Source organism: Hemiscyllium ocellatum, chromosome 16 (genome assembly GCF_020745735.1).
Source record: "Hemiscyllium ocellatum isolate sHemOce1 chromosome 16, sHemOce1.pat.X.cur, whole genome shotgun sequence".
Classification (NCBI taxonomy): Eukaryota; Metazoa; Chordata; class Chondrichthyes; order Orectolobiformes; family Hemiscylliidae; genus Hemiscyllium; species Hemiscyllium ocellatum.
The window spans coordinates 4225096-4250505 of record NC_083416.1 but is presented as its reverse complement, the minus strand read 5'-3'; the positions used below and the strand labels follow the sequence as shown (position 1 = coordinate 4250505).

Genomic DNA, 25410 nt, shown 5'->3' with positions numbered 1-25410 from the left:
AAGCGTGTCACAGATTCTTTGAAGGCTTCCCTCAAGAAATGCAACATAGATGTCAACACAAGGGAGACCTTCATTCAGAAGAAACCAACCTGGAGGAAACTCCTGTATGAATGGATACAATCCTTTGGGAAGACCTGGTGGCAACAGGAAGTAGGAAAAGGACTGGAAGAAAAGAATGCCTGTGATCTTAAGGCAATGGACCATTTCCACTCCCCGGAAACTCCTGCCAAAAGTGTGGTCAGCGATGTGTCTCTAGGATTGGGCTCATCAACCACACCAAAGATCCACAAACCCATGACTAGTGACACAGAATGTTCTAGGTGGACAATCATGTTCATTTGTGTGTGATTGCCGAAGACGACTGACAGAGGGCAGGAATACTGCAAACCAATTAAGGGGGGCTGGAAGGGGGTCAAGCATGAGACCAATGCAAGCACAATAATTCAAATTATTTTTAAAAGTATAAATCCTGTCTCTAAGTAATCATGTATCAACAACTGTTTAAGTTTTGGAAGCTGACACAGTCAGGTTGCAGATCAGTATGAGAACCTTGTGAGTTTCCACATTTTGGGTTCTTTAGGAGCCTCGACCAAACAAATGTCTCTTATCTCAAACCAGCTTGACTGTGAAGGTAGTGAATTAAAGCTAGCTGTTGCCCTAGGATAGATTTCCTTGGGTTAAAGGTCACTGCCACCCTTTAACCCAAGTCTGTTTTATTTCATTTGACCCTTCCATGCAGACTGTTACAACACAAAGCCAGGCTCTGGCCAGAATTGCAATGACAGTCTATAAAATGAACACGTCAACACCTGCAGGCTAATAACATGGCCTGGAGCCAAATCTCCTTTGATCTGATGTTACTAATGGCACCAAAAGTAAAAATACCAGTCATAAAGATGCCCTATGGTATACAGAGGATAGTTCAATGACCAACGCTAAGTGGTACAAAAGGCATCTTCACATTTGTTTCACTCTTTTCCCCATCTGATCACACTACCATGTGCAAAACAAATTGGGGAGATAAACAAGTGTTTAGGAGTTTTCTTAAGCATCTTCACTATTCCAGCAGTCTGCCTTGGAATCTTACGTGGATGGATAGGAAGGCAAGAGAAGAAGATAGACACAAGCAGAACTGCAACCAGTTATGAACAATAGCGTACAAGCCCACGCAGAGAATTTTAAGATGAAAAAAATTGCATGCGTTGCAGAAATAGGCTTACAATTTCTCAGTTGATTTCAACAACTCAAAAGCTATTGCATATTTATGGCAAGAGGAAGGCAGAATTAGATAATTATTTCAACATTTACAGATACTGAAAAGAAAAAAAAAATCTACAAACCACAGGTCATGACACTATCTACTTTCAACATTCTGTGATGTTAGTTGTGTAGGAACCTCAGCTGATATTCTCAATGTCCACTTTCATTTTAGCTGCAATAATCTTACAGCACTGCTGTCTGAAAATAATTTTACTCCAAACTATTCTTGACATCATTGACAGATGGAAAGAAGCTACAATGCATCAAACCATTCAGCCCCTCCAAGACAATTAGCCTCAGTGCCTGAGCTAAGGATAAAATAAGCTAGAATTTACTATCCTTCTGGCTATCCAGAGAATTTCATTGAAAACTGGATTCAGGTGGACAGCTGACAATGGGCAGGACTGGACTCCTGCGATACCACCATTGTTAAAAAGCTCATCAGCACTTCACAGCTGAAGACTGATCACGTAAAAACTGAAAGAACTGCAGATACTATAAATGAGAGACAAAAATAGAAATTGCTGGAAAAGCTTAGCGGGTTTGGCTGCATCTGTGGAGAGAAACCAGAGTTAACATTAACATTTCAGGTTGAGTGACCCTGGAAGGGATCGAAGGCTCTATAGCCAAATTTACAGATGACACAAAAATAGGCTGGATGGTAAATTGCAATGAGGAAATAAGAGCCTTACAAATGAATATAAACAGCCTAGGAGAATGGGCCAAAATGTTACAGATGGACTTTAACTTGGTTAGGTGAGAGGTAATGCATTTGGGTTGAAAAAAAGGAAGACGACCAGTTACCTTAATGGGGACACACCTTGGGGTGCTCTGGTGTAGAGGGATCTAGGTGTACTCGTTCATGAATCACAGAAAACTAGCATGCAGGTACAGCAGATAATAAAGAAAGCAAATGGAATGCTGGTCTTTATAGCTAAAGGAATAAAATATAAAAAGGTAAGGAAGCATTGTTACAACAATACAAGGTATCAGTGAGACAGCACCTGGAGTATTGTGCACAATTTTGGTCCCCTTGATAAAAGATGTAGCGGTTCAGAGGCGGTTCACTAGCTTGACTCCAGAGATGAGGAGATTGTTGTATGAAGAGAGATTAAACAGATTATGCCTATATTCTTTGGAATTTAGATGAATGGTCAAATTGAGGTATGCAAGATAAAAGGTGTGGATACAATAGATGTGAAGTAGATACTTGCTTTTCTGAGGCATTCTAAAGATGAGACATCATAGTCTTAGGATAAGGGGGAACAAATTTAAAACAAAGTTGAGGAGAAACTACTTGTGAATGTGTGGAATTTGCAACCCCAAAGTATGGTGGCTGCTGAGACAGGATGCAAATCTAAGGAAGAATTAGATTTTTCATTGGTACTGGGTTGAAGGGATATTGAGAGAAGACAGGAAAATGGGGTGAGGAGCATATCAGGTCAGGCAGCATCCAAGGAGCAGGAGAATCGACGTTTTGGGCATGAGCTCTTCTTCCTGAAGAAGGGCTCATGTCCGAAACGTCGATTCTCCTGTTCCTTGGATGCTGCCTGACCTGCTGTGCATTTCCAGCAACACATTTTCAGCTCTGATCTCCAGCATCTGCAGTCTTAACTTTCTCCTCCTTGAGGAGCATATCAGCCATGATCAAATGGCAGAGCAGATGGGCCGAATGGCCTCATTCTGCTCCTATACCTTATGAACGTAGGCTGATCAGGTGAGCAAGTCACAGGAGAGTGCAATTTTCCTGTCAAACTATATCCAAATATGTTGTTTGTGGCTTCAAAAGAGGAGAAATTAAAACCTGCAGATTTTAATAAAAACAGTTGACCTGTAGATAGTTAATCTCCATTTAGTCCAGTTGACAACAACCACTTAGTGATGAATTGGTTAATAAGTGTCAGCTAATCTTGACACACCTAATTTGGAAGTGCTCCAATGCCAAATACGTGCATGGAGGTTCAGACAGATTGTGATCACTGCTATGGGAAAGTCGTCACGGTCACCATTTTCTGTTTCAAAGCTTCCAATGATATCTGACATTTTTATGAATGGAAGAATGCAGATCATTTTATTGAGTCATTCCCACACCCAGTGTTTTATGCTATGTTATTTAGCAACCAGTCTATTAAAATCTAATTGCTGATAGGTTACAGAATTTGGGGAGTCAATTAACATGTACCAAAAGTCAAGTATCAACTTGGCTAAGCTGATAGTGCACTTGTCTGTGCTTGAGCTATTGCATCTCAAGCACATAATCGCAGTTAAATGTTTCATTGCAGTACTGAAAGCTAGCTTAATTACTGGAGGTGCAGCTTTTCCAATATTTTAATTGAGCCCTTGTCTGTCTATTCTGATTCAGCAGATTGAAGATCCCATAGCAGCACTGAAAATACTGTTTAGAGGAGTGAAGATTTCTTCGTGTGTACCAGTCATTCATCTGTGGAACCGTGCGATGCATTATTGTCACTGTATTTCAGACTAATTACATGTAAACCACTTTTAGATTTTGACAGGAAGCTCTCATGCAATACAAATGTATAAATTTGAACTGAACCAACAGCTTTAATAGGCAAATGCATCATATGTAATTAGGACATATAAAACAGCCTATCCAGATTCCTTTTCCACTCAATCTCTGAGCAGCACAACTAAGCAAGCCCCATATTTCTCAGCTAAGATAAAAAGGAGAATGAAAAAAAGTTTGTTGACAATTAATAAATAGACGTTAATGTTGAATTATGCTTTTTGACAGACTAGATAAACCCCATCTCTAACCTTTTCTCAAATAAAGGATGTAGACGAGTTCTGCTCTGAATCAAATCTGCTCTCCTGCAATGCATTGATACTGGATAGCAAATATTGTTCAGTCCTAAAGCTGAACAGCTTCAGCATAAAGATACATAAAATGACTAATATTTAGGTGAATGCAGATCTCAGATATTTTTCAGGTCATTGGGATAAGACTTCAACCTGATTCTCCTGTGGTCCAAACTGACTTCAGTTCAATATTTTGGAGTTACTGCAAGTGATGCATACTAGCACAATGTTGAATTCAGTGGAGAACACTTACGTCTTTATAATGGTTTCAAGAGAATATACACATGTAGGTACACTAACAAGTTTGCTATTAACACTAGAATACATAGCACCCCCATGCCATAAACCAAATATGCTGTCTTTTTAAAACGATCAGGACTAGCAGTCTAACGTAACTTTGAGCAAATGGAATTAAGTTAGAGACTGCAACATGTTGGAATTTCTCACAGTAACACTCCTGTGAACCCTGAAGCTGGGTAACTTTATATAGTTGCAAGTGGAATCAATGATTCACACTGAATCCTTGGTCAGTTTTTTGGTACTTCAGGTTTTGAGAAATCATTGTTATTCATGTGCAGCTTCATAAAGGGCTCACCATGGAAGGCTGTGAGTTGTATACTTTTACTTGCTGTGTAATGCACACCAGTGATTGTCATGTGTGTTTCTTTTTCCCCTTCCATCTCCTTTGTGTGAAGTACTCATCAGAGCAATTGGTCATGTGCCTTGGATATGCTCCCATCCCAATGTAGCTGGTTTGAAAACCAGATCTAAACTTGATGTTCTAGCTTGCAGATTTGTTTTTCTGAAATCTGAAAACATAGGTTTTTATCCAACAATAACAGAGAGAAGAGCAAGTCATTCTGTCCCTTGGACCACTTCAGTCATTCGACTCAATGAAATAGTTGACCTCAAGATCTGGCATCCCCTCCATTTTAAAATTCTCATCCTTGAATGCAGATTCTTTCATGGTCCTGTCCCTTCCTGTATCTCTCCAACAGCTTCCCACCCCAAGAACATTTCTGCACTTTTCAAAATCTGGCTTCTGCTCTTTTGGACATCCCTCATTTCTGTCACTCCTATCAGCTGACCAGGTCGAAGTTCTGGAACTTTCTCCCAAAATCTCTCTATCCCCACCTCTCCTCCTCCTTTAAAACCTATTGCTTTGACTAAGTTTTTGGCCATCTGTCACAATATTTCCTGATGTGACACACTGCCTAAATATTCAATAACACGTCTAAGAGACACCTTCAGACATTTTTCTACATATACTGTAGCAAGTGGCATTTATCTCAACCAATTTATCTACCTTTGAACAAATTGTTTAATGCTTTTAACTAAAATCTCTGTATTGAGGTATAAAAATAATACAAGAGAAGACCATTTGTCCCTTAAGCCAGTTCTGCGATTTATGAGATCATACGTTATGCATGGTGCAACATTAAATGATTGCCTTTGCTCAATATTCATTAGTGCCACTGGTTCCCAGAGATCTATCAGCCTCTGAATTGAAACTAAGTAATCCAGTACTGTCATTTGCAGGAGAGTTCGAAAGTACAGCCTGTTGTGTGTGGAAGTGTTTTTAATACTTTACTGCAGAAAGGCCTGGATGTAGTTTTAAAGCTTTGTCCCCTGGCCTTAGATTCCACAAAACAACAGTAACAGGTTTGAAGAACTCTAATAGCTCCCTTTGTGTACTTGGATAGTTTGACCAAATCACTTTAATCTTCAAAATTCCTGTGAATACAACCCACAATGTCTCATCATATGACCACTAGAGTCATTCTAGTAAGTCGACATTGCATTCTGTCCAAGATCAATATAACGTTCCTAAGGTGTGGTGCGCGGAACTGCAGGTGTTGTGCAACCAGGGCTCTGCACAGCTTCTAACACATTGTATTCTGCTACTCCCCATGGAAAGGCTGAAGTTCCATTAAGCTTTTTGATGAATTGCTGTGTCTGCTCATGACATTTTGTGGTCTGTAACTATGATGTATTTATAACCGGAGTCCCTTTGGGATTTGCATGGTTTCTAGATGTTTTCATCATTTACAATGAAGTCTCACCGGTCTTAGGCCCAAAATGGATGACCTCACACATGCCTGCATGGAAATCCATTTAAGACCATAAGACATAGGAGTGGCAGTAAGGCCATTTGGCCCATCGAGTCCACTCCGCCATTCAATCATGGCTGATGGGCATTTCAACTCCACTTACCGCATTCTCCCCATAGGCCTTAATTCCTTAAGCCCTTAATTTGCTACAGTTTTGCCTATGCACATAATTAATTAAAAACACAGCAGTGACAAATCCCACCTGTCCTTTTGTCATCAAAAGTTCAACATCTGGTTCAATAGTCCATCAGCAAAGACAATTACAATGAATGGCTAATGCTCCAAATAAATGTCTAATGGAGAGAAGTTATTTTCTACCAATTAGATGACAGACAAAGTTGGAGGCGTCCAGCCAACTCAATGGGCTTGCTCCTATATGTCAAAATAATGGTTCAACCTTTGCATTAAATGCACTTTTCTGTCCAATTTCACATTCTTCAACTGTTATTTGACAAATATCTATTGATCTCAACACTGAATCTCTTCACAACATACTTGTAGTCTTCAGGGTACATAAATCCAAATATTCATAATATTCTATGGGAAAAAAATCCACTTTTCTTTAATTATTCCTTCTCACGATGTGAGCATCACTGGGTTACTGCCCATCCCTAATTTCCCCTGACTGAGTGAATTGTCAAGTCACTTCTGAGGGCAGTTAAGAGTGAACCGTAATTCTGTCCGTTTTGAGTCACCTAGTTTACTGCATCAGGTGCTCTCAATGTGGTCTCCTCTACATCTGGTAGACCGAGTGTAAACTTAGGGTACGGTTTGCCAAGCATTGCAGCCGGGCCTGCAAGGGCTGACAAGATCTCCCAGTCACAGCCCGTTGTAATTCCCCTTCCCATGCCCTTTCCGACATGACCGCCCTTGGCCACCTCCACTGCCACAACGAATCACACCGCTAATTGGAGGAACAACACCTCAGCTTCCACCTGGGCAGCCTACAGCCCGAAGGACCCAACGTTGAGTTGTCCAATTTCAAATAACCTCCTTCCCATCCTAACCCATCCCAACCCCTCCCTGCCACCAACTGGATTCATTCCTCCCACTGACCAGCCAGGTCATATCCTCTACCTGTCTCCACCTATCCCCACTTCACCATCCTGCCCTCACCACTGCCAACCCCTGTGCAGCTCCCCCTACACCTACCCCCAGTCCTGAAGAAGAGTTACACCCGAAACATTGACTCCCCCAACTTCTGATGCTGCCTGGCTTGCTGTGTTCTTCCAGCCTCCTGACTGTCTACCTTGCAGTCAGATATAGGCCAGACCAGATAATAATGGCAAATTTCTTTCCTTGAAGTACATTAGGTGAACTATTTCCTCACCTCAATCATAAACAATAAGTCACTGACCTTGATACTGTGCTTAATTCCACCCACCTGTAAACCTTCTAAAAGCTTTGCCATTTCAAAAGATTGCTGCTAATTCGTCTAAGCTGCAGAGAATGTGTGTCCAACCCACACCGATAATTATTCTATTGGAGTAGCTACTTTATCTCAGATATCAAGTGTTGCGTTCCTCTAGAGGCCTTTCTATCCTTCCTTAAAGAAAGGAAGGCAAAACCATATAATACTCCAGATGTGGGCTCACCAAAGTTCCACATAATGTGCAGGCCTTCCTTACCTGGACATTCCAATCCCTTTGCAAAATAAAAGCCAATTTATCCTTAACCATCCCAATTTCATAGTGAGTCTACATGGGGTAAGCTTTCTGTGATTCATGGAAAAATCAGCAATTGGAGGATGTTCAGCAACTACCTGCCCATTATCCCGACTCTTTTTCCTGCTGTTGAGAGGATATTGTAAGCAGGTCAACAATTTATGCTCAATTCTGTGTAGTCCAACTTAAAAATCGAGGGATTTTATTTAAATGGCCAACCAGAAGACTTAAATCTTGATAAAGATCCATAGTCATTCCCCTCCATCCAATACCTAGACTGATGAGCTGAAAATCCAACGTCTTCAGTCACTCACTAATTTCCTGACAACAGATGCCTATCTAACTAGTCTTGAATTTAATTTTGTCCCTCCTCTTACTTAAGCGTGTAATTTTCCAATTTCAAAGGAATGATTCTGAAGTTAAGGAAACTTTGAAATATCATAATTAGGGAATCTGTATCATTTTCACACACTTCCTTGGTATTACTGACCGGTCAAGGAAAAGGCAGGTGCTTAGTTAAAAGAAAATAGATCTGTTTGCTCTTGGCACAGTTTCCTGAGAAGCTTTATCAAAGGTTTGACTTTATACTTTCACTTTTTCACTGAGCAAAGGTTGTAGAGAAATGTGATCCAATCCTGATGTATAATTAGTTTGCTTTAATTTGTGACCATATAGCAGTAGAAGCATCGATTAGTTGAAATGCAGAATTTGTCAAGCCTATTTATTTGACCAATTTAAAAATGGACTATATCTAAATGTGGAACTTGAGATTTGTGCTCCATTAAAACTTAAATCTTTACCAATTCCACCACTTATATTTTAAATAACTCTGCAGAGGCTGGTATCCTGTCACCAAGTCATCCTCTATTTACACAGAGTCCTTGACACTGGTCCAGCTCCCTCGGAGGTAGTTTTGGAATGAACAGAAGCTCTGACACACCTGGCTATATGTATCCATCAGGGTTCCCTGATTGGACCAGGTTAACAGTCCCAATCAGGGAACTCATATTCTATGCGGGCCACACGGTTGACTTAGTTACAATCACGACAGTATCCTTACACACTTTCTCGATGGTAGGTTGCAATTCTACGCAGTTTCTTAAGAAGCCAAAGTGAGGAACGTCAGAACATAAGAAATAGGAGCAGGCCATTTGGCCCTTTGAGCCGGCTCTGCAATTCAGTAACATCATGGCTGACCTTTTCGAGGACTCCTCAGTGCAACTCGTGGAATTACACAGATTCAAAACCCTTCGAGTGAAAAAGTTCCTCCTCAATCAGTCCTAAACCTGTTCTCCTTTATTTTGAGGCTATGCCCCCAATTCAAGGTTCACCTGCCAGTGGAAACATCCTCCCTGCTTCTATCTTATTTATTCCCTTGATAATTTTATATATTTCTACAGGAGACCCCTCATTCTGCTAAAATCCCATGAGTGTAGGCCCTGTCTCCTAAATCTCTCCTCATAAGTCAACCCTCTCAACTCTGGAACCTCCTCTGCACTCCCCTCCAGTGCCAGTACATCCTCTCTCAAGTAAGGAGACCAAAACAGCTGCACATGTGTGGCCTCACCTAGCACCCTGTACAGCTGTAGCATAACCTCCCCGTTTTTAAACTCCATCCATCTAGCAACGAAGGAGAATAAAGGATGAATGTCTATGGACTGAGGAATTACTTGGGAAACTAATTTTTAAAAGGTTCTGATGTCTCTCCAGTGAGCCAGACTCATTATCTACTCTAGTTTGAGTAGATCAGTTCTCTATTTTATTTGAGGGAGGCAGGAAAGGAGGTGAATAAAAGAAATATTGTTTTTGTAAGTGGATTACGAGATTACCAAGTCTTGGCTTAGTCAGCACCATGGCACACACATGTCCCAGTCCAGACACGTGACACAATAATCTAGATTAAGACAGATCAGTATCACACTGCTGCTTGTCAAACTTTGGTGTGTACAAACTCACTACCATACTTCTGACATTACAACAGCATCTACACTTCATTAGCTAAAGTGCTTTGGGATATCCTGTGGTCGTGAAATGCTATTTATAAATTCATGATTACTCCTCTTCTTCATGTGGACAAATAAAAAAAAACAATTTTCTATTGAGTTCTTTTTTCTTGCATTATGCATCAATTCCCAGAGATAAAACAAACTATTCTTATTGGCCTTCATTTGTAAAGCAACTCTTCAGTTTTTTTTCTTCAGATCAATAAATAAGATGATGATGAGATTGATTCTAATTGGGAAACTCAGCCACAACAGGGACAAACCAATTCTCTTGGGATGTTAAAAAAAACCCTGCTCACTCTTCCTGCTCCTGAACACTATTCAGCACAAGGGACAGAATGCCACTTTAAACACCAGTGCCTCCATACTTTAAATGCTCTCTATGTGCTCCAAATGTGGGAAGTCATACCAGTGCTATCCTTCCCATACACACAGAGTCGACAACGCATAGCCTACGCTTATCAACCTGTGTTTGGATCAGTGTAAATGCTGGAACACAGCATAGCTTGTTTGACATCCTCTGGGTTTTACATCTGAAGGGATGGAGAGAAAAAAAGAATGAAGTAGAAATCAGCTTGTCACATGTAATAAAAAGGTAAGTGTTAAACATGAGTCAAGGAAATCTTAGTTAATAAGTCTTTGCTGTCAATCACTCACTGGTTAAGAATTGGGTGACTAAAACACACAGAGATTGCTGATACTCATTCTTTCTCGCCTGTCCTACATCTGCTGAAACTAACCCTGGTAATATAAGAAAGCCCTTCATCCATTTTCCAACTTGTTAAAAGTTGTACATTACAATTAGTCTTGATTACATCCAGCTCAGAGTAGACTAAAATTAGTTAGCTCTTGCTTTTTTGAGTCAGCCAGCTGTTAGCAAGTTTAGATGCCGGAACCATTTTTAATAGCTTCTAAACAAAGCCAGTGAGAAATTCAGTATTAGCCACTGCTTATCTGATAAGGGATACACTCTCTTCTTATAGATACACGGTTAAGGCCGGAAAACAGGTGCAGATTGGCAAGAACTAAGAAGTGATCTATCTTCACAAGCTTAACCAGCTGAAATCACACAACAGCACTGCCTGTTGCTGCAGTTTATCCTGCTAGGCTAACATTGCTGATAAGGTTTTTTGACCTGTATTTAGAACAAAGTATATTGACCCTACTACATTCTATCAATCCCTACCCCCACAAACAAGTGAAAGTGGAGTCACTGTCTGGTCAACAGAGAACCAAATTGTGGGTTTGAAACATTACAAAATAGACAATTGATATCAGCAAATGCACAGCTCATCTTAAGGCATGCAAGTGCATTACTATTAGCACTGACCACAGTCCAGACCTCCCACTTTTCAAGTAATGCTTGCTTACAACTTCAAAGATTTCCCATCACCTACTTCCGGGTTCATTAAACAGCACTGTATCCCATCCTCAAACTCAGCAAAGCACTCCCCAATGCACCAATAATGCCACATCTTCTATTTTACTGCGCGATTGCACTTGCGGCTAGTCAGGGATAGCTTAGCTGCCAAGAACTAAACTGGATCCCTACAGCTAGGCTAATAAACCAAGCCTTGGATTCTATCTAGAATTAGCTAGATTGAAGTTGAAGCCACAGATCAGTAGCACTTTTCAATCCCCAACTAATCACCTGGCGATTTAAGAATCACCAAGCTGTGCAGAAATAGTATTAACAATTACTGTCCAACACAAAAACATTCTAAACAACAACCACTACTCACACTCACATGTCAAGGTGGAAAGCAGCTTTAACCAACCCCAATAATGAAGCAGCTGAAGCAACACACATACACAAAGACACACGCCCTCCCAGATTACTTCATCTTACTGAAGTTGGGTGGTTGACCTTCTCAAAACTGCTTCCAACGGATTTACATCTTGCCTGAAACAAAACGACCAAGTCTTTGCACATTACTCCAAATGTTGTCAGGAATCTTCATCTTCAAAACTGGCTACATCCTCACCCTGTTCTACTCTGAGTAATGTTCCCACTATTTTGATCCTGGACCAACTCTTAGTGTAAGGTTATTATATCTATCCGATATCACAATGTGTGCTATTTGAAAAATAAGCCACAAGGACTGGGAAAAGATACAGATAAAACAAAAGCATTTTAATTCAAAAATTAAAAATTAAAATGTTGAACGTAACTTGAAATGGCATCAAGTTCTTGTCTTTGAGGGATAGCTGAACAGGTCAATCGGGAATGAGTTACTGAACTCTACTGTCTTACTGGCAAGAACAACTTGTTGGTAAGTTCAGTAGCTTCCTGAAATAGGAGACAAACAAACCTGGACCAAATACCTCTGGAACCCATTTCCTTGTATTAGTACTTTTTGCATTAAAGCTTTCAAGTCCAAAGCTATAACTCAGCACATGGATAGCTAGTTCCAAAATCAACCTATGACTCCACTGTCATTTAATACATGACTTCCTGAAGAAGTTTACATGATCTGCCTGCTCCTACAGTTTCTCTCAGAAGCAGCCTTAAAGCATTGAAGAAAACAAAACGATTAAGGGATGTACACCCTATTACATGACAAAGCACATTTCTTTTTGCATATAACCTATGAAAGAACCAAGCGTATAGTAAGAATGCAAAGTTAGTAAGCCAGGCCAAGATGAGGAACTGTGACTGAACTCTGAACTTGATCTAATGCATGCTCTTAGAAAATACTGAACGCCTCTCCACACAGAGTGAGAGATGGATGCAGCCATCATCGTTTGTCTTGCAAGTACAAAAGGTACAGCAAATAAAGGTTAATGACAAGAGTTTTTTTAAAACCTGACCATGATTTGTCAGCTATCTACCACAGCACTGAGAGTCATAGAGATGTACAGCATGGAAACAGACCCTTTGGTCCAACCCATCCAAGCCGACCAGATATCCCAACCCGATCTAATCTCACTTGCCAGCACCTGGCCCAAATCCCTCTAAACCCTGCCTTTTATGTACCCATCCAGATGCCTTTTAAATGCTGCAATTTCACCAGCCCCCACCACTTCCTCTGGTAGCTCATTCCATATACGTACCACCCTCTCATGAAAAAGTTGCCCCTTAGGTCTCTTTTATATCTTTCCCCTCTCACCATAAACCTATGCCCTCTAGTTCTGGACTTCCCCAACCCCAAGGAAAAGACTTTGCCTATTTACCCTATCCATGTCTCTCATAATTTTGTAAACCTCTATAAGGTCACTCCTCAGCCTCCGACGCTCCAGGGAAAATAGTCCCAGCCTGTTCAGCCTCTCCCTGTAGCTCAGATCCTCCAACCCTGGCAACATCCTTGTAAATCTTTTCTGAACCCTTTCAAGTTTCACAACATCTTTCCGATAGGAAGGAGACCAGAATTGCTCGCAATATTCCAACAGTGGCCTAACCAATGTCCTGTACAGCCGCAACATGACCTCCCAACTCCTAAACTCAATACTCTGACCAATAAAGGAAAGCATACCAAACGGCTTCTTCACTATCCTATGACTCCACTTTCAAGGAGCTACGAACATTCACTCCAAGGTCTCTTTGATCAGCAACACTCCCTAGGACCTTACCATTAAGTGTATACTTCCGAAGATTTGCTTTCCCAAAATGCAGCACCTCGCACTTATCAGAATTAAACTCCATCTGCCACTTCTCAGCCCATTGGCCCATCCTGTTGTAATCTGAGATAACCCTCTTCGCTGTCCACTACAACTCCAATTTTGGTGTCATCTGCAAACTTACTAACTGTCCCTCTTGTGCTCCGAGGAAGAATTTACTCAACACTTAACAGCAAAGGGCAAAGCTAGTGTGTGACACCTCCAAGCAAGAGATCTCCTTCTAACCTCCTATCCACTAATCACTGTTCCACACCTTGGCTCCATCACCATAATGCATGGACATGGGGCATCATGGTGCCAGCTACAGTGGCTTCAGAAATCTTCTCCTAAAAGAAAGCTCAAACCTCTAAGACATGAATCACACTTTGCTTGGGCTACTCTTAATTCTTTCTGAACTTGTCAAAAGCATGGAACCCCCTGCCCTGCTGTTTTTCCTTCTTTTAAACCTATAAAGCTTTCAAGACTGACTTGATATTATCTAATCACTACTCCCCTATTCATTTCTTTCCAGCTTCTATGAGTGCTGTTTTGCCGTAGCCAGTTAACTAGACTTCAAACACGAAGTACTGTACAGTGAATAGGAAGTCATTCGTGGAAACTAAAACTGCCATAAATTGAGAAGAATTGCATTCTACTCTGGTCGCTGCATCATCTACAACAGAGACGCACATTGTTCCCCCAGAAACTGCATTCTTCCTCAAGTAATGTGTCTGCTTCAGTTCTGAGAGGAAGCAATGAAGAACAACCATTTTGTGCATTACCATGTAACTCTACAAAACAGGTCAGGTACTGCAGCAGAGAATCATGTAAGTGCACCTACCTGGTATGAACCGGTATGGATTCCAGCAACTACCTTTGTTTGTACTGTCAGGCAGGGGCTGAAAGATCAAAAGATAGATCTCAGTATGTATTATAAGATAAAATAAATGCAAATACATATACACAAAGTAAAAGATATAATCTAAAAGGGATGCAGTAACCGAGGTGCCTAAATGTGTGCACGCACAAAACACTGAAGGTGGCAGATAGGTTTAAATTGATAGTTAATAAAACACACAGCAACCTCGCCTTTATTAATAGGGGCAGAGCATAAAAGTAAGCATGTTATCTTAAACTCATCTGGAGAATTGTGTCCGCTTCTGGACACCACATAATTGGAGGATTGTGACAATATCAGAGAGGGTGCTGGTAACCATTGTGAAAACATGTCTGGTGTGAGGACATGGGAACACAGAAATGAAGAGGAGTTGTCCCCTCAGCCTGCTCAACCTGTTTCATCATTCAGTAAGATCAAGGCTCATCTGATTATTCTGCATGCCTGCCGAACCAACTTTACACCCCTTTGCTTGTTGAAAATCAATTGACCTCGCATTAAACATTTTCAAAGATTCTGGTTACACCACCTTCTGGGGAAAACAACTCCAAATGCCCACGCAAAAGCATTTTGTTTCATCTCTGCCTTAAATTGGTGACCTCTTCTTTATAAGCCATGACCTCTGGTTCTATGATTCTGCTACAACAGGAAAGATCTTTTCCACATCCACTATCAAGAACAACAGATACAGATAGATTGAAGAAATCAGACTTTTCTCCTTGGAGTAGATAAGGAGGGGAGGACATTTGATAGGACATCTAAAATAAAGAAGGGTCTAGATAGAGCAGATAGGGGAAAAATGTTCCCACAGTGGAAGATTTGAAAACAAAGGGATGCAGAATTAAGGGAAATGGCAAAATAACTACTGTAACAAGAGGAAAAATGTTTTCATGCAGCAAGTGATTAGGATCAGCCCCACTGCTTGAGAGAGTGCTGGAGGTAGGTTTAATCAAGAAATTCAGGAGGGATTTGGAGCATTACCTGAAAAGGAAAAATGTGCAGAGCCACAGAGAGAAGGTAGAGGAATGATACCTTTAAAGAACCAGCACAGTCAGTGAGGCACAATGGCCCCTTGCTGTGGTAGAAACAGTGGTTTCAGTATTTATAGAGTCATAGAGATGTACAGCATGGAAACAGACCTTTCGGTCCAACCCGCCCATGCCGACCAGATATCCCAACCCAATCTAGTCCCACCTGCCAGGACCCGGCCCATATCCCTCCAAACCCTTCCTATTCATATACCCATCCAGATGCCTTTTAAATGCTGTAATTGTACCAGCCTCCACCACTTCCTTTGGCAGCTCATTCCATACATACACCAGCCTCTGAGTGAAAAGGTTGCCCCATAAGTCTATTTTACATCTTTCCCCTCTCACCCTAAACTTATGCCCTCTAGTCTGGACTCCCTCACCCCAGGGAAAACATCTTGTCTATTTATACTATCCATGCCCCTCATGATTCTATAAGCCTTCATAAGGTCACCCCTCAGTCTCCGACGCTCCAGGGAAAACAGCACTAGCCTTTTCAACCTCTCCCAATAGTTCAAATCCTCCAACCTTGGCAACATCCTTGTAAATCTTTTCTGAACGCTTTCAAGTTTCACAACATCTTTCCAACAGGAAGGAGACCGGAATTGCACGCAATATTCCAACAGTGGCCTAACCAATGTTGTGGCTGTACAGGACATGATCTCCCTACTCTTGTACTCAATACTCTGAGCAAGAAAGGAAAGCATACCAAACACCTTCTTCACTATCCTATCTACCCGCTACTCCACTTTCAAGGAGCTATGAACCTGACTTCAAGGTCTCTTTGTTCAGCAGCACGCCCTGGGACCTTACCATTAAGTATACAAGTTCTGCTAAGATTTGCTTTCCCAAAATGCAGCACCTCGCATTTATCTGAATTAAACTCCATCTGCCACTTCTCAGCCCATTGGCCCATCTGGTCCAGGTCCTGTTGTAATCTGAGGTAACCCTCTTCGCTGTCCACTACACCTCCAATTTTGGTGTCATCAGCAGACTTATTAACTATACCTCCCATGCTCACATCCAAATCATTTATAAATGATGAAAAGTAGTGAACCCAGCACTCATCCTTGTGGCACTCCACTGGTCACAGGCCTCCAGTCTGAAAAACAACCCTCCACCACCACCCTCTGCCTTCTACCTTTGAGTCAGTTCGGTATCCAAATCCCTTTATTCCATGAGATATAACCTTGCTAACCAGCCTCCCATGGGGAACCTTGTTGAATGCCTTACCAGCTCCTTGGCCTCCTCCATCGCCAGACCATGGCAACACGAAGCCTGGAGGAAGAGCAACTCATCTTCTGCCTAGGAACCCTCCAACCACACGGGATGAATGCAGATTTCTCCAGCTTCCTCATTTCCCCTCCCCCCACCTTTTCTCAGTCTCAACCCTCGGACTCAGCACCGCCTTCTTGACCTGCAATCTTCTTCCCGACCTCTCCGCCCCACCCCCTCTCCAGCCCATCACCCTCACTTTAACCTCCTTCCATCTATCACATTCCCAACGCCCCTCCCCCAAGTCCCTCCTCCCTACCTTTTATCTTAGCCTGCTTGGCACACCCTCCTCATTCCTGAAGAAGGGCTTATGCCCGAAACGTCGTTTCTCCTGCTCCTTTGATGTTGTCTGACCTGCTGCGCTTTCCCAGCAACACATTTTTATACTTTACATCTGCTTTCTTCTTTTTCTTAACCAAACCCTCAATTTCTTTAGTCTTCCCACATTCTCTATACCTACCAGCCTTTCCTTTCACTCGAACAGGAATATACAATCTCTGGACTCTCGCATCTCATTTCTGAAGGTTTCCTATTTTCAAGATGTCCCTTTGGCCGCAGATGTTTGCAGGTAATCAATTTCCAAAATTGATTACCTGCAATATTGTTAAAATTTAAAATATTGTTTAAATTTTGTTAAAATATGGCATTTAAAATTCAGGGTGGACATTGTAGATTTCTAAACAAGGCGTCCTAGAAATAACATGGCTGGTAATAACTTTGCTACAGACCCTGATAGGTCCAGTTTTGAAGTCTGACTGCTCTGTAGAAGCGTTATTTTCCCCCATATGGCTGAATCAGAGAAAAACCTGCTAAGAACAAGTTAAATTGGATGGATGCGGGCTAAGAACAAGTGACCTCGCTCACTTTGACCTTTTCTGTAAAGAAAACCCTCTCACGGTTAAGATTGAAATCTACCCGCTCTTTTGAAAGAGAATCTCAAGGTTCTATTTCCTGAGCAAACTGCATCTGCAAGACCTAAGAGAAAAGATTAGCGTCTTGACCATACGTTCCAGAACCACAAAGGAAATGTCATGTTTAAATCCACTAACCAAAGTGATTTTTTTTCCTTCAGAAAGCCAATCCCTGAACACAATCTGTATATTTTGTCTCTTCTCCCCCCACAGAGAGGGAGGGAGCAGTAGAACAAGTGGGAACGGGAAGAATTTGTACATCCCAATTAACTGACTGTGTAAATGAATCAATTACGGATCTTTACCGAATATGTTTCGTTTGATAATAAATAATCATGCTGAGTAAGAAACCTGATGATAGATTTTTTATTTATAAGTGTTTAATTGGCTATCGTGGTAACTGGACAAATGATCATTTTGTAATGGCCCATCAAGTTGTGGAATGAGTGGGAACATGAGTGTACATCCCTGTACCAAGCTCTCCATTAAAACTGATTGGGTAACAAAGTGTCAGACACTACAGATACATAACCAGTCCTGCTCAGTTGTGATGATCCCAAAATGATGCAAATGCATGATATGGCAGCTTGGGTGTGCTCAGTGTTTTTGATGTTTCACCCTTCCACCTGATTTTCAGAAACTTCCAAAAATGGCTCACAAAGAATAGAAGCAGGAAAAAGCTAGTTGGTCCCATGAGCCTGTTTCACTATTCGATGAGATGATGGCCTTAACTCTATATTGCTGCCAGCTCCCTATAGCCCGAGATTCCCTGATAGATCAAACATCTACCTACCTCAGCCATGAATGTAAATGATCCAAGCCTCAGTGCACTCTGGCAAGAGGATTCCAAAGAGAAATGACCCTCAGAGGAAATGCCTTTTCATCTTAATCTTGAACAAGAGACTTTTAATTTTCAAACTGTGCCTCCAGCTCCATATCTCACACAAAGGGAAATATCGTTGATGTGTCCACCCTGTCAAACCCCCTCAGAATCTTGTATGATTCAATAAGATCTTCTTTCCATGCTTCTAAACTTCAATGCATACAGCTAAGCATCGTAAGGCAACACCTTTATCCAACAATTAAACTTCTCTGATCTGCTTCCAAAACAAGCAATATTGTCCCTTACATAAGAAGTGTAGTTGTGACCCAGATAATCACCTTTGTCAGTACCCAACACACAGAGACCCTCCTTCGACACTACCCAGCATGCAGAGATCTCCCTGCACTGTCCTCCACTCTTCAGTGTTCCTCCATGTGAATGTGAGTTGATACAGTCATTCTAACATTTGCCAGTGTGAATGTATACAGCACAAGTGAAGGCCATCATGGAGCTATCTAGCCTTATCCCACTTTCAAGCTAGATCCTACAAGTCACAGTGCTTCAAATAAACACTCAAGTACTTTCTGATGTGTCGTACCTGCCACAAACACAATTTCAGGCTGAGCGTTCCAGAATCCAGTCACCTTCTGGGTGAAAGAAAAACCTACACCTGTGGTGGTGGCAGAGCTTCTTGGCGTGTTGCTGGTACACAGTCCAAGTCCTTCATGTGTAGAACTGCGTGGACAGGACTATTGCTATAAAGAGTAACAGTTTGGCACATAGTTCAAGAGAGAACATGTTACCGAGGTAAGTGAATTTATCCACTGCTGTCAGGTTCTGTTCATGGATTGGTTATCCTGGGTTCGAGACAGGGCTTTCCTCGAGCAGGCCAGAACATCACTTCAGTTTTCTTTGTGCTAATCATAAGGCCAAAGTTCTTGGATGCATTGGAGGACCAATCCATTCTACGTTGCAGCCCAACTCTGAAACTGATAACCAAAACCAGTCAATTGAAGCCCGATTGATGAACACCAGGGAATAGCCACAGAATTAGCTTATTCTTCCCATCTGGGTTTCTGTCCTGCAACACAGTAGCAGTAAAGAATTCATTCGCTGTCTGCTGCTTTACCCTAGATCCTTGAGCATAAGAAATGAATAAATGCTGAGATTCCCTCTGGCTCAGAGGCACTACCATTGCACCACAGAACCCTTTCAAGTTAAAGTTATTTGCTCAAAATGATGCATCCTGGAGATGATAACGCAGAGTCTCCTAAGTAGGGGCTTTAACCCACCAAGTCAAGGCACCAACTGGCTTCATAACATCCTTCCTGATTAGTTAACAGATTTAACCTGTCCCAGGTTTGGGCTTTTGTGTGGGAGTACTTTCTATACTAATTCAAAGTCAATGTAAAAATATGCATGCCACTATAGGCTTGGGTGGACTCTTTTCAGTTTGATGCTCATATACTTGCCTAAGTTAATGTTGCTCTATTTGACTGGTTATGGTTGGTTCCTGTGGTTATAAAAAAAATTGTTGCATCTGTGTTAGATCTAGAAATGCAGCTTTCAATCTAAGTTGAGTCTAACACTATCTCTTGCAGAAACAGATATAGATTTGCCAGCTTCCCCACCAAGGTCAGCCTTGTTCTTCAACACCCACAAGAAAAATTAAAAATGTTTTAAGCATGCAGTAGTGTTTCACTTGCAATATAACATTTTTACTGAGTCTGTCAAGATAATGGTTATATTCTGTTCAACTATTCATGCTTGCTGTCCTATAATGTTAACCAGCTTTGAGATGCAGCTTTTCCTCAATACGTCCAAGAAACAGGGATTTCCAGTGAAAATGGTAGACAAGAATAAAGACTAAATGATAGGTTGGGGTGTGGGAGTACGAGTCTAGATTCATTTCCAGATACTTAACTTTATGTAATAATGGTTTTGGACACTTCCATACCTGTCCTTCAGTGCAGTATTTAATTCTGACTAACCCCAAATGAGGATAGTCTGGTAGCGAACAGAGAACTGGCTTCAGCTGAACTGCCTAACGGCCTTAAGTTTTGATTAGATTAGATTAGATTCCGTACAGTGTGGAAACAGGCCCTTCGGCCCAACCAGTCCACACCAACCCTCTGAGGAGTAACCCACCAGGACCCATTTCCCTTTGACTATGGGCAATTTAGCATGGCAAATACACCTGACCTGCACATCTTTGGATTGTGGGAAGAAACCAGAGCACCCGGAGGAAACCCACACAGACACGGGGAGAATGTGCAAACTCCCCACAAACGGTCACCCGAGGCTGGAATTGAACCTGGGACCCTGGCGCTGTGAGGTAGCAGTGCTAACCACTGAGCACCGTGCAGCAGAGTGGGCGCCCCACAAATCTGGAAAAGGGGGTGAGGTGACGTGGCACCCAGCTGAAGGGGAAAGGGGGTGGGGTTCACCTGGCTGAGGTAGACATAGGGTCCGGCAAGACATGCAACTGAAGCGGGGCAGGGGGAGGGAAACGTGGGGGCGGGGAGAGTGAGGAACACTGGGTGGGGGGCAGGAACAGTGAGGGGGGGGGAATGAGAGGAGGGAGACTGAGGGCAGGGTGGGGTGAGGGGGGGCTCAGTAAGGGAGGGAGGAAACCAAATCAGTTGGGGCATCAGAAGGAGGGGGAAGAGCGCGGTTCAGTCAGGGGCAGAGGGGAGGGAGGAGAAGGAAGGGGCATATGAGGCAAGGGAGGTGGGGTGTCAGTGAGGGAGTGGGTGATTGTGTGGGGGGGGCGGTGAACATGAGGGGGGATCAGCGAGGGGAGGAGGGGTATGTTTTAGATTCATTGACAGAAACTAACAGATGGCTTGGAGGGAAAACGTCTGATCTGTGCTCTCTTTACAAATGATTACCATGAACAAACTCCAGGCACCAATCTAAGCAGCACATAGGCCAAGGCTTCTGTAATATCCACAGCTACTGATATATGTACATCACTGGCTGCCTGCTCAGGGATAGATTGCTTGAGTTCATTGTATTTATCCATCTTGGTCAGAATTTGGAAACAAAATCCAGCTATTCCCTATGGATACCCTGTCTTCATCCAAGGTAAGTTTAGCTAGTAGCAGTACAGTCGGATTTAAAAGGATTTTGTCCAAAAATCAAAAGCAATGATTGTTGTGATTGTGAATTGACACTTGGGTCAGCCTGTCTGTGTCAAACTGTAGCAGCACTTAAGATTGTTTTCAACCTAAGCATGAGTGAGTGGCTGTGGCACACCGTGCAATTATGACTTAGGTTCAAAGAATAAAATTCCAAATTCATTCGCTCTGATGTACAAAAAAGTCTCTGTGTAAGACCATCAGTGGTCACTGATATAACTATACAAACTAACAGGCTTACATTTGTGCTTTTTCCCTGCAAAAGGACAGTCTGTGAGGGGGCCACCTTTGTTGGTTGGTGTTGACGAGAAAAATTTAGTAGAGAGACTTGGAGACTTCATCACAAATTTTTGTAAAGTCCCAAAGTATTCATTGGTGAAATAAAAGTAGGACCTTAGTGGCACAGGTCCTGGCATTTCAAATCGAGCAATAATAACTGCCTTTTAAAGGAGTCTAGCAAGACATTCTATCGAATGGCTGTGACAGAAAGTGTCAAACCATAACAAAATTAGACAGACCCAGGCAGCAGAAGTATCAGCCGATCCTGCAGAATCCTGGTCACTAAAATGCTGCCATGTCAAAATTGGGAGAGGCATCCCACGGATAAGTCAAACAACAGCCTGACGTAGTCACACTCACCAAAACCATACTCTGCAAATCATTGTCACTGACTTTTCATCACCATCCATAGAAATCATTTTTTGACCATGTTGCAACCTGTTCAATGGGGTGATGCCACATACACATCGTTTGTGGCAAGTCTCTCCCAAACAAAACTGTCAATTTGTTCCCTTTTCAATGAGCCCATTGGCGTGCCTGAAAACATTTTCTCTATCCTTCAAGATTGGAATGCCATCCTTAATACAGATGGCAGAAGAGCCTCCAGTCAATACTGGATCAAATGACAATAGTATGACAGCATGGAAGTTTTTCACTAAACTCTTTTGTGTTTATAGGCATTGGATAACACAGGCTCAGATACAGTCTGATGACAGAAAACAACGTGTCCTGTGCTGAATTTTATTGTAAAACTGATTTTCTATTTTTATAAACAAGAATATTTTTTAAGACTCTTACATATTAAAAGAAAAATGCAGGATATCTGTCATCATATAGGAGTATCCTTGCCCTTTTCTATATTACAATAAGGCAGTTGTATTTTTCAATCAAACAAAATGAATAGAACTGTGCTAGACAATTCACAGAACACTAGTCAAACTATCTCAGTATCATCTAGCTTTATTTACAGTAAAGATCTGATCACATAATGTGAGAACAGGGTAATGCCAAACCAGTTTTAAGTTACTTGGTGCAGATCCACACTATATACCAAATACATACCATATATAATATTTACATCTAACTTGCAAGACTAGTGCACACTGCAACAACTCAAAGGAAGCATTACCCATAGCTAGGCCTAGGACGTGTTGAATGCAATATGTAAAAAAGTATTACATGCCCAGATTCTCAACTTCACAAACATCAGGTTACTCTACAACAAAAGAAAACACAGCAAAAAAACCCAATGTAGAATCTTGCTATTTAAACCAACACAAATTTTCCACGTGAATAAGAAATCACATCATATGAGACTTGACCATCCAGGCTAAGACTTTCCTGAGTGAGTGCACCTCATGAACAGGTCAAGCACAGAAGTTGAAAAACCTATGACTAGCAGGAAGGAAAGATTTATTGGGGCTTGTTTTAAAGAGGGGATATGAAGGAAACCTGGGAGTCCATCAAGATTTCTGTATTTAAATTATAGATTTTCAAGTTCACTTCACATTACCTATGCGCATTTGAATATACGCAATGCAACAATGGCTCTCCTTTCTTACGGAGAATTAGCATTTTTTAAAGTAGAATTCGAGCTGCGGTCCCCAAGAGTGGGGATGCCAAAAATATCCCATAGATGAAATTTCAAAACCACTGCCATACAAGGTCAACTGTATACCAGCTTAGTAAAACAGAGAGCAAGCTGTCTAAATAACTACTTTATGTTAAAATGCTTCAAGACTTCCAATTTCGTCTCTTCAGAACTCAAGATTACCAGAAGGAAGATGACTCATTATCCAGGGCCGTGTGTATGTAAATAAAACCACAAGCAACGTGTATAGAATGTGTGAATCGAGCAGAAGACAACAGGATGGTATGACAAAGACTGAGAGGAGATTAGAAAGTAAAAAGGCAGTAATTTAGTTCCTCTCCAGTCTAACAGAACCAACTTCAGAGGTCCCTTGAGAAACTCAATTCTTCCATATGCCTCACAGTGGACATCATGATCATTTGATGTGAAATGGGACAAAATAAATCCAAAATGGGGTCATTTTATGTTTGTCACTGTTCTCCACCATACAGGCTGTTCAGTTTCAGCAATTTCATTTTGTAATTAAATGCAAAGGTTTCTATTTTAAGTTGCACAGGCAAGCAGCTCTCTCTTGAATACCATTAGCAACAACTGGTTGTGCTGAGTGACTGCTGTCAAAGTGTTGTGGTTATTCTCAGCTCTTACCTACGGACACATGCAAAATTCTCAAACAGGTTAAAACAGGCATTGAAAAGAAATCTTGACCTCAATGTACTGCATACATGGCAAAAAGAGCTCGTAGGTGTTGTGCGTGTTTCTCTTACCAAATTAATATTAAAGGCTTTACAAGTCAGGTCATCCAAACTTTGTTTCTGTAACTGCTCTGTGATGACAGTTACCATGGTAACCTTTCTACACTTTGCCACGTGCTGTGAGAAAGCAACCAAGCTGTTCCCTCCACAACACTCGTGCCCTCACTTCGCCATGTTCCTTGCTCCAGTGTTGCTGGGTTCATTGGGAGGTTGGCATCTTCCACTTGGGGTGCAAACCACCTTGAGACTTTCTTAATCCATTCTTTCAAAGATCCTGTGTAAAAGGAGTATGGAATCACATCAGTTTCTATAATATAAAAGCTTAACATACACAGCCAGCAACAACCAACAAAATGTAATAACGTCAGATGTAGAAGAACCCAAATTCAATATCTCTTCCCATAATGTGGACATATATTCCAACAACTCTGGGTGGATATAAGATGATACATTTTGGATGGTCAAATACAGGTGGAAATTAAACTAAAATGGCAAAACCTGATAAATATTGATAGTCAGAGGGATCTGGGTGGGCAGGTCCACAGATCACAGAAGGTAGCAGCACAGGTAGATAAAAAGGCCTATGACATGCTTGCCGTCGTTGGAAGAGGAATTAAGTATAATAAGCAAATTATGCTGCAGGTTTATTGAACTTCAGTTAGACTGCACTTGGAATATTGCGGACAGTTCTGGTCACCACACTACCAGAAGGATGTAGATGCTTTGGAGAGGGTACAGAAATGTTTACCAGGATGTTGCCTGGTATGGGGGATTTTAGCTATGAAGAAAGGCTAGATAGACTGGGTTTGTTTTCACTGGAATGCAGGAGGTTGAGAAAGTTTCTAAGATTGCGAATGGCCTGGATAGAGTGAAAATCAGTATGAGGCTTTTCCCAAGGGTGGAAAAGTCAATTACTAGGGGACACAGGTTCACAGTGCGAGGGGGGAAGTTTAAAAGAGAAGTGTGAGGCAGGTTTATCACACAGAGGCTGGTGAGTGCCTGGAACATACTGCCAGAGCGGGTGGTGGAAGCACTTACAACAGCAGCTTTCAAGAAACACCTGGACGGATATGTGAATAGGAAGGGAATAGAGGATTTGGATCCTGTAAGTGAAGACAGTTTTAGTATGGAAGAGCAAAATGGGTCAGCACAGGGTTGAAGGGCCAAAAAGGCCTGTCCTGCGCTGCACTGTTCTTTAACTATCACTGGTTGAAGCAGGATCAAGAAGAGAGGAATTTAGTAAAGTGCTTTTGTTCACAAC

General features: G+C 41.7%; 1 protein-coding gene across 1 annotated transcript in view; it reads right to left on the bottom strand.

The window, feature by feature from the left end:
- Positions 1–25410, bottom strand: part of fam53c (family with sequence similarity 53 member C) — a 124205-nt gene that overhangs the window by 50686 nt on the left and 48109 nt on the right. Inside the window, exons 2-3 of the mRNA XM_060837011.1 lie at positions 24162–24423; positions 14297–14354 (exon numbers count right to left, since the gene is read on the bottom strand). Of these exons, the coding sequence (XP_060692994.1) occupies positions 14297–14354; positions 24162–24239 (136 nt within the window). The 5' untranslated portion in view covers positions 24240–24423. The remainder of the gene's footprint in view (positions 1–14296; positions 14355–24161; positions 24424–25410) is intronic.